General features: G+C 36.7%; 2 protein-coding genes across 2 annotated transcripts; one reads left to right on the top strand and one right to left on the bottom strand.

The window, feature by feature from the left end:
* Positions 1–3,470: 3,470 nt before the first annotated feature.
* On the top strand, positions 3,471–7,715 carry LOC116254132 (serine/threonine-protein phosphatase PP1-like). The gene is made up of 4 exons (XM_031629261.2): positions 3,471–3,832; positions 5,762–6,321; positions 6,388–6,585; positions 7,377–7,715. The coding sequence occupies exons 1-4, from the start codon at positions 3,655–3,657 to the stop codon at positions 7,398–7,400; spliced, it is 960 nt and encodes a 319-aa protein (XP_031485121.1). The 5' UTR covers positions 3,471–3,654; the 3' UTR covers positions 7,401–7,715.
* Positions 7,716–11,477: 3,762 nt separating this feature from the next.
* On the bottom strand, positions 11,478–18,999 carry LOC116254131 (probable glycosyltransferase 3). The gene is made up of 4 exons (XM_031629260.1): positions 18,973–18,999; positions 18,784–18,888; positions 13,716–14,340; positions 11,478–12,315 (listed from the first exon to the last, which is right to left on the bottom strand). The coding sequence occupies exons 3-4, from the start codon at positions 14,286–14,288 to the stop codon at positions 11,788–11,790; spliced, it is 1,101 nt and encodes a 366-aa protein (XP_031485120.1). The 5' UTR covers positions 14,289–14,340; positions 18,784–18,888; positions 18,973–18,999; the 3' UTR covers positions 11,478–11,787.
* Positions 19,000–19,744: the final 745 nt, after the last annotated feature.

Here is a 19,744-nt window from a genome sequence, read left to right as displayed (position 1 = left end):
TCTGGAAATGTATTTTAATTTTAAATTATCTTATAAAATTAATCAAATTTCTACAATTTCTGGCAATCTCTTGTAGATGTTCCAACATTTCAATAAATTATTCAAAAGAAAAAGTATATGGCTGGCGAAGTGTTGCATAAAGCAAAAGCAAAAGGAACAAACATTTTGAATATTATATTATCATAAAATCGAAAAGTTGGTGCAAAGCTAAAATGAACGAACCAAATTGCATGTTGGGGTTATGGTCCCTAACAAGGGGACCATGTATGAAAATGACTAAAATGCGCATGGTAATTAAATAGAAGACACATTTATAAGGGTAAAAGTGAAGCCCGAAATTTTTTTTTTTCAATAAAATTAACAAAATATTTGTTTATATAAAGTAAATTTTGTGAACTAGTCGTGTAGGCAATTGCCCACACCAACTACAACTTAACTCGGCCACTGGTCCTAGACCCGTGTTTAACACATAACGTCCTAGACCCGTGTTTAACACATAACAGGCTCCGATTGTGTGACAAGGTAAATGCATAATAACTTGCTGGACTAATATCAAGATTCATGAGATAATAATAAGCATAAGCTTCTACTTACTATGTTTTTAGGAAAATTAACGTCGATATTAGAAATATTTGTCGACATTGTTGGTAAAAGGTGGCATCCAATGAAATTTCCCTTTTATAAAATTTGTAAAATAGAATGTCCATCATCGAAGCCAAGAATATCTTCCAACTTGGAATTTTGGTAGTTGGTCAACAACATGCAATAAAATATTGCAAGTATATCATGAGACCTTGGAAAATGATTCATTTAGATATATGGTATGTGCACATCAATATCAGCATGAGTTTGATATTTTATGTATTTTAGATCTTATCAATATATGTATGCATAAACCGATTTCTTGTAGAGCTTGATTTTTCTTTTGAAGAATCACCCTCTTTATGGAAGAGACAAAATAGTAAATTAAGGGTGGGACTTTATTTATGTTCTTTCAAACTAACTTAAGGTATTATGTTGTTATTTCACTTTTTTTTTTTTAAGGTCAGTAGTCGCCGCCCTTAAGAGAGACCACTGACTCATTCTTATCTTATAAGTTCACAGACCGTGACTGCTTCAAAATTTGAACTTTAAGTCTCTGAAGAAGATGAATGCCAGTGCACTACAACACCTTGGGATTGTTATTTCATTCAATGTGCTTGTAATTTAACCAAAGTTAAAAAGGTAAGACTGTTCTTAACTCTTAGAATGAGTGTGGCTTTTATGAAATAATAGAAAGATTTGAGCTTTATCGAAGTTAAAAGCAAAAGGCTGGACTCCAAAGGAAAGATTTTCCTGTCAAGAAAAACGCCTTCGCGACAGATTTTAAAACCACGCGTTTAAGGGCACGCGGTTTCTGACGTGGCCAGTGGTATTTGTTCGGGTCGGGTCTGATCTCCGAGACCGGAATATTGCTGGCCACGTATCGGAATCAGAGTTCATCTATTCTAACCGGGTCCCACGGTCGATGGAACCTAAGCAAAGGGGAAGAGTATAGAAAACGGGCCCACAGATATCCGATCCATATTCATGCTCCTGGTATTGTCAAGTGCCAAGACTGATGAATATAATCCAAAACCATTAATCCTTGTAATGAAGAGGAGAGATCCCAGTTCAACCCATGTCCGAACAACAGAAGTGGGTTTGGTTCTGCCAGTTCATAGATAAAACCGAGTCGGAGAAGAGTGGTTTGGTAGCAAAGACATTTTCACATGAATCTGTCTCAAAAATTAGGACATTTTCATAATACACTAAAACTATTGTTTAATAAACATATTTCAATCTTTAAAACATATTCATAATAATACACTGGCACGCAAAATGTTTATATTATCAAACTACCTCATAAGGACTTTTCAATATCCCCTTTAAAATATTCCGGTGGGAATTGAGTATGCTACTTTTCCAATGGATCTCAAGAAATTATCAACCCAATTAATGTAGAGAGAAAATGACTATATGTTGTTTTCTTTCTTATAACTAGAAAATTAAATTTCATCTTAAAACTTCAAAGTCAATATGCATGTCTAACACTTTACAATGAAAAAGTTTAGTCCCTCCATAATTAATGAAAAATTAATTAAATGAAAATCTAAGTCACTAAAGAGCTGGCTGAAAACCACCAAAGGAAGAGGCATAAATATATAGTTTAGCTTCCATGAAGGAGTTGAATTGAACTGGTGATTGAATTCTAACTGACCACTAGTCCAAATAAGCCCCTCGAGCAAAGAACTTCCATACCATTGAAACTCACCAGTCAATCAATCCTACAAATCATAGTCTATTCTTTTGGACTGCAAATAGTAGATGCACTGCAATACGACTTCTTACTTAATCCCAAAACAGCACAAGATTCCATACGAAAGAGGAATGATGTGAAGTTTCGACCGAGTCGCCAATCTAAGTTTAAGATGTACTAAAAATAAACAATTATATAAATCGAGTTGGTTGGTGCAGTTTGAACTTGCACCAAGCGAGTCCTATTTAGATCCAGATCGGATTCGGTACAACCAAAAACATGGTGAAACTTCAAAGCTACGCTCAAGGTTTGAGCATATGGATATGGTAGATTTGTATGGTTTATCTTATTCTTTCGGATCCAAATGTGAGAACAGAGGTTAAGGTTTGGATCGAATTCAGCGCCATTGCGATCCGCAGGCCAAAAGAGTCCATATCTGCTTGGTGTGCACCTATGAAAAGGCTGGTGTGGAAGTTTTGGATCTTTTTTGCGCTCCAATATTAGATCCAATCACGTAGTGGGACCCACGCGCATTACCATTTACCAAGACAAAAAAAAAAGAAAAAAAAAAAGAAAACCGGAGACGGGGCCCGCAATGGGCGTTGCCGTGGGGGAAGTTGGCGTACAAATTTGAACGTGGCTCGCAGACTCTGCCGGTTGACTGGGCTCGGTTGACCGAGCCAAGAATCACATAGGCCTCCCATAGGATGAGGACTCACCATGAGCCTAGTTAGTTCCAGTCATAGCCGACTTAACCCAGTAAAGCCGGCTATCTTGGACCTTGTCAAACTTGAAGAGCTCTCGGTCGGACCTATGGCTTCGTCGGCTAAGCCAACAACACTAGCCATGTCAGTAGAAAGTCGGATCGGGATCGATCAGTTTGGCACATTACAGACCAAATTGGAACCGCTTTTGAACCAAACGAGCAAGCTCACACTGTCAATTACTGAGACCACTAGTGCCAAGTCCACTAGACCAAGAAAATGTGCCTACCAAGCCGAGCCAAGGTGAGCAGGAACCCACTGAAAAGGACATGATCGTCGTTTCGGGAAATCAAGAGGCTAATCCGCGGGAATTGGTAGTTCCTGTTTTCAACTTTTAACCGCCGGGTAAACAGGAAAGTTGAATTTCACCAAGATGGCGCCGTTAAATTGACTTTGAAAAATCAAAGGAGATTTTTATTTTTCTATTATTTTTCCACCTGATTCCCTTCCTTCCCATCCCTCCACTGTCAGATAAAGACCGCCATGGATTCTCCACTAGGAGAAGACGAAGATTTCATATGAAGGATAGCGCAACTGGGTTCCGTTTTTATCTTTGCTCTTATTGATCCTCGTTTGGAATTCTTTCTTCTTTTTTTCGTCGTTTGGGAGGAAATGGACCGCCTGCTCATCGACGATATCATCTCCAGACTCGAGCAGACGGGTCAACCGAAGTCAGGGAAACAGGTTAGGCTCTCGGAGGATGAAATCCGCATGCTCTGCGTGAGATCAAGGGAAGTCTTCTTGTCTCAGCCGAACCTTCTCCAACTCCGGGCGCCCATCAAAGTCTGCGGTTAGTTTCTGCAGTCTTTTTGGCGTCAGCTTCTTTCTTTTAGTTTTCTCGGTGGAGTTCTGGATGCTGTGGTTGAGATGGTTTTACCTGGAGTTTCGGATTTGGATTTTGGTTGGTTATGCATGATTCTGGCGATTTGTTTCGGAATTTGGATTTTGGAGCTGGTTTTTCTATGTTATTTTTTCTTGGGGCGTAAAACTTTATCTTGTTTCTGTAATTCGATGAGTAGTTGATATGTATGCGAGCCTAGTTCTTCAGATTCAGTATTTTTTCGTTGTCTTTTCTCGTTCATATTTAAGAGCTCTTTTGAATTTAGACCCTTTGTCTCTTTACTTAAGTTGATTTGGTTTGCGTGGGAGGTCTTGCTTGGGGGTCAAAATCTTGTTCATTCATGTTTTATGGTGCATCCTTTGTTTGTCACTGCTTTTTCTTTGGGTACTTGAAGTGATATCTGCTGCTGTAGTGTCCGAATTCGTGCTTCTTTTATTTTTAAAGATTCGTTAGTTCCATTATGTGCGATTTTGCAGCGTATTTTGCTCTTGCATTGACGGCATCCGCTCTTCCTCCGTGTACCCCTGCAAGATACATATTACAAAGAAATGTTTACATCTGCTTCGTAGATTCTAGTATTTCAGGTGGAAGTCTGCTAGATAATGGCCATATGATTGCTTTTATTCTGTCGTCTATCAACATTTATGGCCAAAATTATGTGTTTTTGGTGGCTGCATTCCATTCTTGGGCTTCACCATTTCTGATATATTAGTCTTTATGCTTGACTTCTTGGAGGGCGAATTTGGACGAGGACGTCTGTTCATCTACTTGAGTAGTCGTGGGTTTTGTACGAATTGCTTTGGCATGTGATTCCATGTTGCATTCTCAGAGATTCTAATGCCAATTGAAGTACGGCAGCAGCTCATTCTTCTCCTAAACTCTACTTTGTCATACTTTTCAGTTCTAAGGTCCTTCCATTTTGAGCCGCTGTGAGGGCTTCCTGCTTAGTTTTGTGGTTTCCTCTTAGTTACTCATGATGTAGGTAGGCATGTATAGGCTTTCATCCTGGAAAACTGTGGTATATATGAATATCAATATCTCCATTCCTTAGTGCAGTTTACAATTTTTATCCTTGTTCGGATGAATTGGCATTTGGCCATCTGAATTCTGCACGAGTTGCACTTCATGCTTGCTGGCAGGATAAGTATGCAAGTTGAAGCAAACTTTACAGGTAAGGAACTTTTGTCGTGATGCTGATGGAGGCTCATCTACTGAAAAAAAAAAAAAGAAGAAGAAGAAGAAGAAGAATCGAGATAAACTTCTTAGATTACTTGGTAGTTCTGTATTCATAAAGCAATTCTTGAGTCTCCTGAACCATATCTGAATTAAAAGACTAAATAAAGGTTCAAATCATGTGCTTATCAGTGTTGAGCAAAACTTATCTGTAGAAATAAGGTTTTAAGAGAAACTTGCATAGGTCCACGGACATAACCTATCATATGTAAGTGGATGTATAGGCTTTTTATAATAATTATATCCATGAAATCATATAGCATGACCCACTTGAGGGGAATAGATGCAGAATATACTGTCTTGAAATGAAATTTGTGTTGCATACATCAAGTTGCCACGTTAAGCATTCACATGCCCATCAATGGGGCTGTTGAAGTTGGTTGGATGGTATATAAAAGTCTCTAGCAGACATATGCTAAAGAGTTCTCATGCAAGCAATTGGACATTTGTTACGATTGAAAGCATTTGACACTTCTAATTTAGATTAATGCTGCATATGTTATTAACTTTTGCATAATTTGTGCTGGACCTTTGATTTGAGTTGGATTCTTCAACTTAAGGAAAGAATAAGTTTTGTGGGCTATGTGATTTCTTGGTGCACTGTTAGTTCATCTTTTCATTTGTGTAATTGCTACTCTTTTACAGGTGACATACATGGGCAATACTATGACCTACTAAGGTTGTTTGAGATAGGAGGCTTCCCTCCTTCCACAAGTTATTTATTTCTTGGGGACTATGTTGATCGTGGAAAGTTGAGCTTAGAGACAATATGTTTGCTTCTAGCATATAAAATTAAGTATCCAGATCGTTTCTTTCTATTGAGAGGAAACCATGAGTGCTCAAAAATAAACAGAATCTACGGCTTTTATGATGAGTGCAAAAGGAGGTTTAATGTTAGACTGTGGAAGATATTCACAGACTGCTTTAATTGCTTGCCTGTGGCTGCACTCATTGAAGAAAAAATTCTTTGCATGCATGGAGGTCTTTCCCCAGAATTACAGAATTTAAGCCAGATAAACAGCATTGAGCGACCAACTGATGTACCTGATTTTGGTCTCCTCTGTGATCTGCTTTGGTCTGATCCGAATCCTGATATTCAAGGGTGGGGAGCAAGTGATAGAGGCGTTTCTTGCTCATTTGGAGCTGAAGTTGTTGCTGAGTTTCTGAAAAAGAATGACTTGGATCTTGTATGCCGGGCTCATCAGGTCAGTGGCAAACACCTATTGTCTGCATTGATTGGCTTGCTTGCTGTATAATTTTTTGATTTTCAGGTTGTTGAGGATGGCTACGAGTTCTTTGCAAAAAGGAGATTAGTAACCATATTTTCAGCACCAAACTATTGTGGGGAGTTTGACAATGCTGGGGCATTTTTAACTGTTGACAGCAACTTAGTGTGTTCGTTTCAAATTCTCAAACCAGTTGAGACAAAACCTGTACTTGGCAGTTCACTGGGAAGAACGTCTAAGAAGGTACAACCTTGTAATTATGAGAAAAGACCAGATGCTGATAAAAAATAGACTCGGTAGCTTTTTTATTCTTGTGAGGATTGATGCATTAATAAGTCAGATAATAGTGCGATTAATGGAGATGCAGGTTTGCATGACCCGCCTGCCTAACATGGGCTACAAGTGTGTGCACATTAAGTGTGTGTTTTCCTTTTTTTCTTTTTTTGCTTCTTTTTAATTCTAAAAACTACTTTAATCTTTATCGTTATAAAAGAAAATTCGTTGAAAGATGAAACTCCTAATTTCGTAACAGTTTATTTTTTTTTACATATTTGTTATTTTCTCGAATTTCTAAGTTTTTCCTGGGGAAAAATAAATTTTAAAGAAAACAAGAAAAGCCTCCCAGATGGGATCTTGCTTTAAATTTGTGACCACGCTTTTGTTGAATGTGATACGTCCCTTTTAGGGAAAATCTGTCACCATGCTTTGTTGAATCTGATGCTTCCTTTGCATATTCTGACATGCATTCATGTACTGATAAAAGATATGGCTCATTTCAAAACTGTTGATGCCACAGGAGATTTTCTTTAATGGTCTCAGACACACCATGAATAATTTTCTGCTGCACAGCTATCTGGCTTTTGTTTTTCTTTTTCCTCTGCATCTTGGTACTACATTTTTGCATTATTCTAGTTACTACTCAAGTACATCGGACTTTAAATGTAAATACATCTACTTGTGCATTTGCATCATAGGTTAAGGTGTTTGTTTTTTGTTTTTCTCCTCATGTTCTTCTTCTAACTTGTCTTGTGAAGGTTGGAAAAGTGGGGAAAGCATGAGTTTTTGGTCATGTACTTTATTGGGCCAAATAATTCTGAAGATAGGAGGTCATATTGCTGGGTTTTGGATGAGATTTATCTATTCACACTGGTCACCTGGAAAAGTCGGATAACTGGGATTCCATTCAATATTTGTGCTTCTCAATCTTCAATCGTATATATTTTATTGCTTCGTTGTGGTTGTTGCAGATTGTATAATATGTCAAGTGTTGGTCTTATGCTCTTGTACAGTGCTAATGTATCTATCACCTTGCTCTCGTAAATGAGCAAGCTTTCCATGAATTTGAGGCTATCAATGACTTTTTCGGTTTCTTATGGAGTTGCTGCAAACAGTGATGCAAAAATCACAAGGTTTCCTGGTCTTTTATGGGCTTACTGCAGACGCTGCGGCAATCTCTAGCTGTTTAATGCCATCAGTATCTTCTTGATTAACCAGAATTGGCCTGGCTCCTTGACCTTCTGAACATTCTCAACCAGTCAACGAGAAACCTTTTTTCACTAACAAGAAGCTTCTTAACTATCAGATGGGGGTACAAATTCTCTTCAAAGATGTTCTCTTCATTATCTTGATGTACAGCGTCATTCCAATGATGGGATTCCTTGAAGAGGTGACAAATGGTTTCTGATTTCTACCAATTGGGTTAATGACAAACAGGCCATGAGGATTGTGGCATGAACTACAAGTATTTCTAATTCTTTTTTTGCAGCATGATCATTCCATGAGCGATTATGAATCTTCATGTTCTTTTGCTCTTTCATTGCATAATCCGAAAGTGAAGCATGAAGTGAGAGATATTTAGCTGAACAAACATTGGACTGGTTCATTTATGAGATAAGTTTCATGAACCTACCCTCTAGGCCATAAAATATGTGTACCTCAAGTAAAGATTGAGTATTCAACTGCACCCATAAGTGGTAGGTTGTTTTCCTTCTTGTCAAAAACACGGGAAAAAGCCCCATTTCTTGTGCTTGGAAAGTTTGTGACAGTCGCAAACATGGGTATTTTTTCCACGTTCACAGGAAAAATGAGCAATGCGTGCATTCCTACTTTTCTTAGATATGTAGACAAGATGCTTAGAATAGCAATGCTTAACGTGGTCCGCTTTGTTGAGTAAAACGTGACATAGGTGCTTCAAACAGCTTTGTTTTTTAACATATGGGTAGCCTTGGCTTATGCATCACATCCAATCTTAAAACCAATTACTCTGATGTATCTAGCTGATTTGAGTCGGATCCATTTACACCTCCGCATGGGCCCATTGTTGCCTTCTGGTATTCTACTTCTTGGCATCTGCATGGTCATTTGGTAGCGATGACACTTAAACTGAGTATAGACTTAAATATTACTGACAGATTTATGAAATACTAGTTCTAGTATTACGGGAATCTACTCTAATATTTGGGGCAGATTCATTGGACATTCGTGTTGCCAAACTACCGTGCATGGGCCTGGCCTTTTCTTCTCTCGGCAAGGTATTATTTGCATGTCGAAGTCCCAATCTATCACTGATTTACGGCTTTTTTTTTTTGTCCGTCGCAAAAAAGGAACGGAGGAAATTTTTGCCTTTTTGAAAAAAGGTGTTCCTTTAAACATTTTCATCTTTGTCCATATAAGAAGGCTTCACCTTTTTAATCAACTAGGTATTTTGGACATTTTGGCATCCAAGCATTGAGTACTGGGCTTGCGCTCCCAGCTTTTAATATGCCTCCCATAACCTCTTCCACCATTGGCCCTCTTATTGCTATGTGGTGTCTCTCTTCCAAAACATTCTTCGCTACTTGGCCGTTTGGTAATGGAAATAATAACAAACTTTGTCCCTTCTTCATTGTCACTTGCAAAAGCGGAGCCAGAAATTTTTGTCTATGGAGTACTAGAGCAATGACCTGGCTATCCCAAATCCAATTATTAAAACAAGGTTTTAGAATGGGCTCCACAGGGTATACACCCCACAGAGCCCACACTTACCTCTGCACTTGGTCACATGGTGCCTCTCTTCTGAACATTCTTTTGTCCCTACGGGGCCGCTTGGTAATGAAAATAATAACAATCTTTGACCCTTCTTCATTGTCATGTGGTGCCACTCTTCCAAACTTTCTACCATAAACATTGAGGTACATTCGTAAAATATTGTAACATAGTGTTTCTATTCATTGTCATGTTTTGTTGAGTAGTATTGAAACTCTCTCTCTCTCTCTCTCTCTCTCTCTCTCTCTCTCTCTAGGGATGCCAATGGATAGGATTCAAAAATAGGTTATAGTCACGTATTCATGTTTGAATTCAAATTTAAATACGAACTAAAAGAAAATCATGTCAAAATCCAAAATCTGATTTCACAATCCAAATCTAATTTTTACATTCATATTCGAATTTAAATTTTGTACCGAATCCAGCTGATTTTCAAGATGTAAGAGCATTGGATACATGATGTAAACTAAATCTGATATCAATATATGATCAAATATTTATGTATATTCGAATTTGAATATGATGAAATGTCATTTCTTAAATCTGAAATTAATTTGATTTTTTAATCAGATATATATATTTTTTCATATCCAATCCAAATTAAATATATTGACATAATTCCTATCTCTCTCCCTCTCTCTGATTTCTGTCAGATCCAAATCTATAAATGCCATTGCATATATGATCATCTCAGAAGAAGCACTATATCATTGAGGAAATAAAAAGGGACCTGAAACAACTCCTTTGAGTTGTTTGGTAAAAAAAAATACTAGTGAGTGTTTCATGAATTTGTCTCAAATATTGAATAGATTCATAATATTTCATGAATTTGCCTTAATTTTTAGGATAAATACATAGAACACTTACATAGTATGCCTATTGCCAAACAACCCCTTCATATATATAGCGGCTGTATTAGGGACAATAAATAAAACAACATTATCTTTTATCTTCTTAGTATAAAAATAGTTTAAGTCATATCAATACAAGTAGAAAAAAATTGGCTGGATCTGGATCATTTAGAGAAACGCCATGATCTTTGAACCCATTCCAACAACGTTCATAGATAATACTGTGGCTACTTTTGAACCCCAAGTGTTTACTATTATTTATTAAAATTTCGCCCACTTAAATATGCAACAAAACTTATATTACCTTGCTTGATACTTCATAAATTATTAATCAAGTTATTTAGATGGCTCATAATCAGTTTATAGTCTTATTCAGTACACAAATTTCGGTCACACACACACACTTCTCTAATTTTTTGTTGCAAATATAGCTGACACCACAGATTCAATAATTATAGCTCATATGACGTCTTCATTCTATAGGCATCTAAGTGAAAAAAAAAAAGTAGAATTGCCACAAAATTTGGCAATTCTATAGGCATATTTCAATTGCTCTTAAGATGCACGAAAACTTAAGTTACAGTAAATAAACTTTAGTTATGTCCCCGCAGATAATGCGTTGTTGCACGTAAGCTTTTCCTGAATATGAACCAAAAGGTTTTGGTTGTCTTGGTTTTTTCACTTTGTGTTTGCCATAATAATCCCTATCTTATGGGCCATCCATGCAAAGTTGGTCATTAATATTACGTTTGCCCATTGTTGGTACTATGGATATTGTCTTCAACCCATAATCACAGAAAACGCATACCATTAAAAAAAAAAACATTTTAAAATGCTAAAATTGGCCAGCCAAATAAAAATGGGAAAAAAATGTGTTTTTTTTTCAACGTTAAAAATGAAAAAACACGTTTTTTTTAATATGTTTTTCAGGTTTTTTTATGTGTTTTGCAGTTTTTAATATACCCACAAGGCCTCGCCGTTTAAAACCAGAAAATAATATTTCTGGCTACGCCTCAAACCAGTTTGCTAACGGATAAAGTAATTAACCCAATAAAAAATGTTATTTTCTTGATGAAATGATAAAGTAAGCTTAAGAAGATAAAACTAGAAACGGAATGACATACAAGTAATTCTCAGTAGCAGAAAACCATTTGGTCACTTTGGTGACCTGCCAATCACAGTAAACCTAACGAACGAATGGGTTGGTTTAGAAGTACAAACGCCAAGCATGAAGAACAATCAGAATTAGGCAGGGAAGGATTCACCGATTCTCTATAAACCAAAGGCGCCTTCGTGCAAAAGTTTTGTTTACAGCAAAATACATTACAGAATAGATTCTTCAAGATAACAGGCATGTCGTTTTGACTCACTTGACCAGAAAGCCTATGCAAAATCTGCTCTCTCTTCCTCTTCAGTTTTATTCCTTTCTCCTGCTTTGTTTATTGTACATTGGCTCTTGTGGGTGTGCTTCTAATTCATCACTAGCAGTGTTATGCATCAATTCTTTCAATAAATGGGTGTTGGAGTGAAGAAACAATGAATAAGTTTGTTTGTCTGTACTGCGAGAAAGCTAGGGACTTTCTGGTGATGTTTTAGCAGAAGTTGCTTTCAGCAATGGATCTGGGGAGCTGAGACTGAGGTGAGAAAGTGAGACTTGAGACAGCAATTGGTTGTCAGCAAAGTTAAAAGCACGCCTGAAACCTCCGTAGCAGTCTGCAGAGATTTTCTTTCTACCACAGAAGTTGCAACCACAGAAATGTGTTACGAAAGGCCGTGACTTGTCATTGTTTGTGATGTTCTCATAATTGTCAACGATGAATTTCCAGTAGCCATGGAGGTCATAACCAGATTCAAGGTAAACATTTGCTTGTGAGTCAGTCTTGTTGAGATTGAGAAGGTAGACCAGAGCACTTTGATCATCAGGATCCCAATATTTTGGCCGCGTCAGAAAAGAATTCAGTCGCATCTTGGATGATGCCAAGTTGGAAGGATCACCATATCTCATCCAACTCCGGAGGAACTTATGTGACCATTCACAGTTCTTCATGAGGAAAATGCCTGCGTTCAGTGAGATCCAGTCGGGATTCTCTGCATAAACCTGAAATTACAGTTGCAGTCATTGTTTTTTGCTGTGATTCTCTAGTAGGGAGAAATGACAAGCTCTGCACTGAGCAGTAAGTGCATCCTTCTGGAAATGGTGGATAGAAAAAGTTACCACTATGATGTTGTGCTTTCAATAGCACGGGCTTTCTGAACTTGTGTGAAAGTCCAGTTAGATACATAAGGGCACCTCTGAACTAATGGCCGTCAAAAACAAGGTGAGGAGTCTATGATTTCACCACCATACACCTTTCTATACTTGTAATCATCTGAAGAAAGTCAGTGAGGGAGAAATTTCTGACTTTCTTCTCAGTGTAAGTACACACTAACGAAAGTAGACTGAGAGCAGCAAGCTGCCTTAACTAAAGAGTTTAATGAATACTAATTTGTGACCCATAAGTTACCCTCAAACAGAATCCAGTTTCCTGAAAATTTGGGTTTCTGTTCTGCTATGGATGCTTCTCTTGTCCTTATCCAAATCATGCTGAAGATTGATGGTACTTGGCTAACTTAATTTATCATTGCTGGTGGACGCATTTCAGGCTTTGTAAATCTAATCATGCTGATATTTGGTGGGATTAAAAAGCTAAACAATATTAAAAGAATCTTGGCATTGAGAGTTTCTCAGACAAGGAAATTTTTGATAAACTGAAAAGTTTACTCTCTCTCTCTCTCTCTCTCTCTCTCTCTCTCTCTCCCTCTGTTTTCTTTTGAGAACAGATCCTACTACTAGTGAGGAGTTTCACTCCATAAACTACATTACCGTATGCAAGAACAGGGGAAAGCATAGCAAAAATCAAGGGTCCACAAGGTATATAATGATAAAAAAGGGCTTGATCATGAGATACTGAAATGCTTGTTTGGATTTATTTGGCTTTCAAAAGAAAAATAAACTGCAATTTTTCCGTAGTTGCAGCAGTATTCATGACTACAGCACTACCAAATTCTGGGGTTTCTTCCCTATCAGTTGAGGATACAAAACCATGGAGCAATGAAATTAACTTTTGACTATAATATTTGAAATTCTAAGCTCGTGAGACTGAACATAAAAGAAGTGGCTATGCATTAGAAATCGTTCATCAAAGAGCTGTTTCTGAGCATTATACCTGCTTCCATGGTATCATATTTTGCAGAAGACTCTAAAAGTTCCGAACTCATATCATGCAAAATCTAACAAACTTACGAATTTCCAATTCGAAGACCATCAACTGTATTCACCAGCTTTTATATGGCCAGGCAAATGCCCGTGATCAAGAACTTGTGTGCCATTAAGTTGAGGGCCCAATGGATTCTAAGTCAATTCCACATGACTTTTTTAATATAGCTTTCAAAACTTAAATATCTACCAATCTTAAAAGATAAGAGAATGAATGAAGAAACAGAGGACAAGATACCAACCTTCTCCCAGTAACCAGGCACAACCATCTTCTTTCCCCAATCTTCATAAGTTCTTATGGGGATGGTGAAATTTAGGTCAGTGAAAATGGCATCAGAATCCATCCACATAAACCATTGAATCTTGGGGTTGGCCTTCATCAACTTTAAGAGCAGAGGGTACCTCGCCCATGTCCCTGTGAATCCATTTTCCCACACCTCCAGAGCATACCACACCTTGCAGCCATGGATGTTACAGTAATCGATCTTGTTCTTGTAAGACATCATCATCACATATGACCCCTCGCTGCTGCCACATGCCACAGACCTTTCTCCTGTCACCAGCATAAACTCTATCCTTCTACTCTTCTCCGGCTGCATCCGCATGTTTCCGGCCATCTTCACTGCTGCCTGCACATCTTCAATGACATGTATCGGCTGCAGACGGGCGGCGACATTCGGAACAGAAACTCTTTTCTCTATGGAACTCCAAGTAGAATCAATGGTGGTGAAGGTGAGCAGCACCGAGACAGGGATCAACATGCTGCACGTGAATATTAGTGCTGCAAGGACTGATCCTGGGAAACATCTGCCCATTGTCGGCTGCTGCAAGGAGGCGGCGCCGGCCACGAAACCGTTGCTTTATGTCCTGCCGTGGTTGTCATTTCTCAAATATATTAGGAAACAATATCAATGGAGTTGATTACAGTATGAACCAGAAAAGCTATGGATTTTGGAATTGACAGTACAAATCATATCTCACTTCGGAAAAGGCAAAAAAAAAAAAATAGAACCATGCATGAAGAAAACCAAACTCCATGCAGAAAAATAAGCAATGTGGCCGTCTGAAACAACACGAGCCGCCATGTTTTTGCTTTCCACATGCCATGTTGGTCTATTACTTTCCATTATTTATTTCGCTTTATTCCATCTCGTTTTTTGACACCCATATAAAAACAAGTACTTTTGCATCAAAATATTTAGATCATGGATGATAATATGCCTTAATAATATCACAGCACTCCCTAAATCCTTAGACCATCATGAAGCATCATGGTCGTCATCATATGCATGTATGCAGCAATATCATCATCATCATCATCGCATAACTCGTGTCATTGGCATCACATCAATATATATGGCAGGAAGTCAGGAACTGCAACTACTGAAATGTGTGTTTTAGGGAAATAGATTTGTTATAATGGAAGTTTGACGTAGGCCATTCTTGCAAAATTTAATTTATGGTAGTTTGAGCTGGCAGGGCATAATTCAAACGGGTAGATGGGATGCATTGTTTAGCACGTCTCAAATTCGATTCCCGAGGTATGCGATAAAAGTGGGTAAGTTGAGATCACCACTTGGTATCAACAACGGCCTGACCGGACAAACATGTAACTTCAAAGGTTCCTTCTTAGTCCATATTTTCCCTCTCTTTCATTCAAAAGTGAGAAAGGATTAAAAGAGAAAAGAGATTCCTGGCCTTGATGCTTTCCCCTTAACTCAAGGAACCGCTCAAATAGATCATGGATCATAAGTTTTAGAGCAGTGCTATTGAAATCAGCTAGAATCGGCCAATTCGAATTGAACTGGTGGCAAAAAATCAATGTCATGCTCGATTAGGAGTGCCATGTGTCAGTTTCTATATATTTTGTAAATATATTAAAAATTGTCTCATTTTCCAATCAAATTTTCACATTATTGTTTACTTTTTAAAAATAGTTGTTTACAGGGGTGGAGCCTCTCAACCAAATAAAATAAATTTTAAAGAATGTCACTTGTCATATATAAAAATTTTGAAAAATAATATTTGGCTCCTGTTAACATTTTGAAACTATAATTCGGCGTTTCTCATGAAAAATTTTTAGTTCTACCCCTTAGTTGTTTAATATTTTTTTTTACTCAAGTTAAATCAGTAATCAGCCTATTCACTGAATCGATTGGCTTACCGATTCGTCTCATCAACAGTGGTTGTCAAAATCAACTCATGAAACTAAATCGGGAACTGTCTATTTGTAGAGTGTTTACTGTAGGTCCCACATAAAGGAATTGTGGATCAAACTCTGATCATAGATATAAAGCAATAAGGGTGAGCGAAAGGTTCATCCTGCATTGAGCTGTATCGGAGTCAGTGATAGCAGCGGCACATCCTTCAACTTGAATGCCGCCTATCATTGTAAAGCACAGGAGCCTAGCACCACTAAAATTGAACTAGAGACCTGCATTTTTACAAACCTCTAAAGCTATCAAATACACCTTAAGAGGCCCAGAAAGTGCTTCGATCCAAAAGATGCAGTGGCAGCAGAGCTAAAAGTTTGTGGCCGAGAGCACAAACATGAGAAATCTTAAATTTAAGAGGCACCAATATATGATAAATTAAATTACAGGGAGGAACTAATATGCAAATAAAATCAATTATGTGAGTCCATGTAGGCCACTGTTGACACCTCGCTTGAACAGTAAGACACAGTATACAGCTAGCTCTTTTATATAAATTTTTTTGGGTACATTTGAAGAGAGTACCTTAAGAAATATTACTTGCACGTTATAGATGAAGACATATATAGATGAAGACATGCTTCCTACCAAACCAACCATATTAATTTAATGCCTAGATATTGTCTTTTAGGGGCAGAGCCTGGGGGAAGCCAGGGCTCTGGCCCTTATCAAGATTTTCTTTTAAATTTACATGTAAAATTATATTTATCTTATATAAAAATTTTAAAAAGTTATATTTTGAAACTATAATTTAACCCTCCTCATGAAAAAAAATTGACTCTGCTCCTGCAGAATATTTGTGAAATTGTGATTAAGAACGAATTAGACCGGCACCAAAACAGAAATTCAATATGTCTTCATCAGTGAAAATAACTTAGTTCTAACAACGAATTTGCATGAATGTTTGGAGAAGCACAAGCCTCCCCTCGAATTTTCTACGAAAAAAAAAACCATATTGAATTAGATACTATTGCAGTTTTTAAGAATCAGATTCGAATATGGGTATGAGACTATCTTATTAAGCATATTGAAAGAAGTACAACTAATCTGCTAGCTCTTTATCTAGAGTTGCCTCCCCAGCAACGCAAAGCTGCGAGGAGAAGTCACACTCTTGGGAAGTGGCGACTTCTTTCATACAGTTAAAAAAGCATGAGATATCAAATGATACTACGAGATATTATGGCATGAAATACGTTTGATTGCTTCTATTTTGGACTTGGTTTAAGACATGAAATTTAGAGCGCTTCATGTTTAATTAAAATTTTTTTAGAAAGAAAAAAAAAAACTTAGAAAGGAAAGAAATTCTTATGGAAGAATAAGGTAGCGTTTGGCAGCATCAGGATTTGATCCTGAGATTTTGATCAAAGAATTTTGATGCTGGAATCACTTGAATGGGGATTCCCATAAAACATGGCGTGTTTGTTTGACTTGGAATTTGATCTGTTGGATATGGATCCAATGTTTGTTGAGTTCTTAAGAAAAAAATTGGAATCTTGTAACGCCTGTTCCTATTTAACTGCATATGTGCTAAAGAAGCAAGATTAAGACAATTTGTTTGAATAATAAAAAGCTACAAAGCGTAAGACATATTTAATTGCTTTGCATATAACATTTTACCCACCATCAACAAACATGACGAAGTAAATTATTATAGTTGTTGTTGTTGTTATAAGATTGCGTATAAATATAATATAAGCAACCAATATGGATTTTGTTTGGTAGAATGCCACTTTCATAATTACTCATGAATTTTACAGACATGACGAAGAGTAAGTAAATAATTTCAAAGTGGAAAAAGTGAGCAGAATTTTCAGGTGAGCATGAAGAGTAAGAATTAAGTTGAAGAAGAGTAAGTAAATAATTTCAAAGTGACAAAAGTGAGTAGAACTTTTAGGCGAGCATGAAGAGTATTTCATCTTATCACCCAGATGAGAGCCGAAGCCCCCACCCAACCATATGTCTCCCTAAAGTGAAAGGCTTGTTTTTTGTGCTTCGAGATGCCGCTCTCACCACATTTCAACTTGTGTGATAATAACCCTCTTTTTTGCATCATAAAAGATTGATGTCACGAGAATTCAAAACAAGAACTAGCCCCCTATTAAGTACCGTTGCACCAACCCCTTTAGAGACAAGTGAAGCCTAAGATGAGTAGAACTTGCATCTTTGATGTTCGCCATTCTAATTAAACTTGGGTGGTAGTTCATTCTTCAGAATGATTAAGGAAACCTGATGGAATTGTTTGATGCATTTTCTTTTTGTTTCCAAGAAAGCCAAACTGTGAAAATCATGCCCATAACCATTAGACTTTTAAAAGAAACAAAAGAATAAAATATTGGCACATGAACTAAATGAGAACTAAGCTAAAGTCATAAAAATTATGATAAAATATTAGAAGTTGAATCAAATTGTGCCCCAAAAAACTTGTTTCTGGCATAAAAACCTCAAAAAGCACTATGATAACAGTTAAACATTTCCACTTTGAGATCTATCCAATTAAGAACTTCTTAGGTTTAAATCTGCATTCAGTAGTGCAGCACAATACCTTATGGATGTAAATGGTTAGGATATTGTTTTGAGAATTTGGTTTATATATATATATAAACCATAAGGAATCATCTTGATGGATCTTTTCAAGACAGATGTCTAAGAAAAAAACTAGAAAATTGGGATATGATATTTTAGTCATCTAGCATTAATTAACATTTTTTTCTTTTTTTTTCCTCAGCTGTGCATCTTAAAAGATTAACAACCAAGATGATTCCTTATGGGGGGAAGAGAGAGCTTTGAGTAGTAGGGAAAAACTTCAAAATAACTGTCATCTAAATCAGCAGAGAAACTTTCACCAGGGAGACTCGACGCTATGCTTGCGAATAGAGAAACTTTTATGTGTAATTTAAAAACAATCATTTATCCTGTACAAAAATTTTGAAAAAAATATATTTTGGCTGTGAAACTATAATTCGGTCTCTCTAATGAAAAATTTCTGGCTCCACCCCTGGCTTTATCACTTGATTAAGATTTGAAAGTGATTATTATTCCTAAGCAGAGAGAAAACCAACATCTAGGGAGAAAATAAATATGCCTTCACAATAGTTACCTCAGCTGCTCATGGAGTGCTTCCAAAATGAGTGAAAAAGGCTAAATCGATCAAAAACTCGGACTGCTTTCATTAATCTGCCGCTTCTTTCTTTTCCTTCCCAACCTGCAGAAGAATGAAAGGGTTTCAAAAGATCACCCCACTTTAGGCAACAAAAGTTCTTCTCTTTTGAGAGGAACTCCAACTCACTGGTTCCAGAGTTAGACCTATTAAGACCTTCAAGTGGAAGAAAGTTGAAAATGACTCTCTCTCTCTCTCTTATATTTATAATAGAATTATATAATTATATGTGTGTGTAGAAGAAAGTTGAGAATGGCTCTCTCTCTCTCTCTCTCTCTCTCTCTCTCTTATACATTTATAATCGAATTATAATTAATATGTGTGTGTATATATATATATATATAAACACACATGCACATGTAATTCAAATATAAGTGTAAGTATAATCGAATTATAAAGTATATATGTGTATGTATATATATATATATATAAACACACATGCACATGTAATTCAAATATAAGTGTAAGTATATTAATATCTTGAAAAGTCAAATGGTCCATAATGTCGCTATTTGTGACTTGACAATTCAAGTTTTTATATATATTATGTAAAATATTATTTTTATTATATGAAATATTGCCGAATGCCAAATAGTTGCTCAATGACTAAAATTTAAAAACTTGTCACTAAACAAACTAGAAATCGTTCTTAAAACTACCATAAATAATTGCTAATGCTAATATAATGATTTTTTTAGCGGTCAATTTTTAAATTTGAACCATCTACCAATACTAAACGTCTCTTAGGATTGATTATATATATATATATATATATATAACTTGAAAAGCAAAACCTTGATGCCCCTGGCTACCTCCGCCTCTACCACAAGCTACCCACGTTTAGCTAAATCAATGAAAAAAAAAATCTAGTGAGAGAAGGTTATATTGAAAAAAAAAAAGT

The sequence above is a fragment of the Nymphaea colorata genome, chromosome 5, assembly GCF_008831285.2.
Source record: "Nymphaea colorata isolate Beijing-Zhang1983 chromosome 5, ASM883128v2, whole genome shotgun sequence".
Lineage (NCBI taxonomy): Eukaryota > Viridiplantae > Streptophyta > Magnoliopsida > Nymphaeales > Nymphaeaceae > Nymphaea > Nymphaea colorata.
This window is presented reverse-complemented; position numbering and strand designations above follow the sequence as displayed.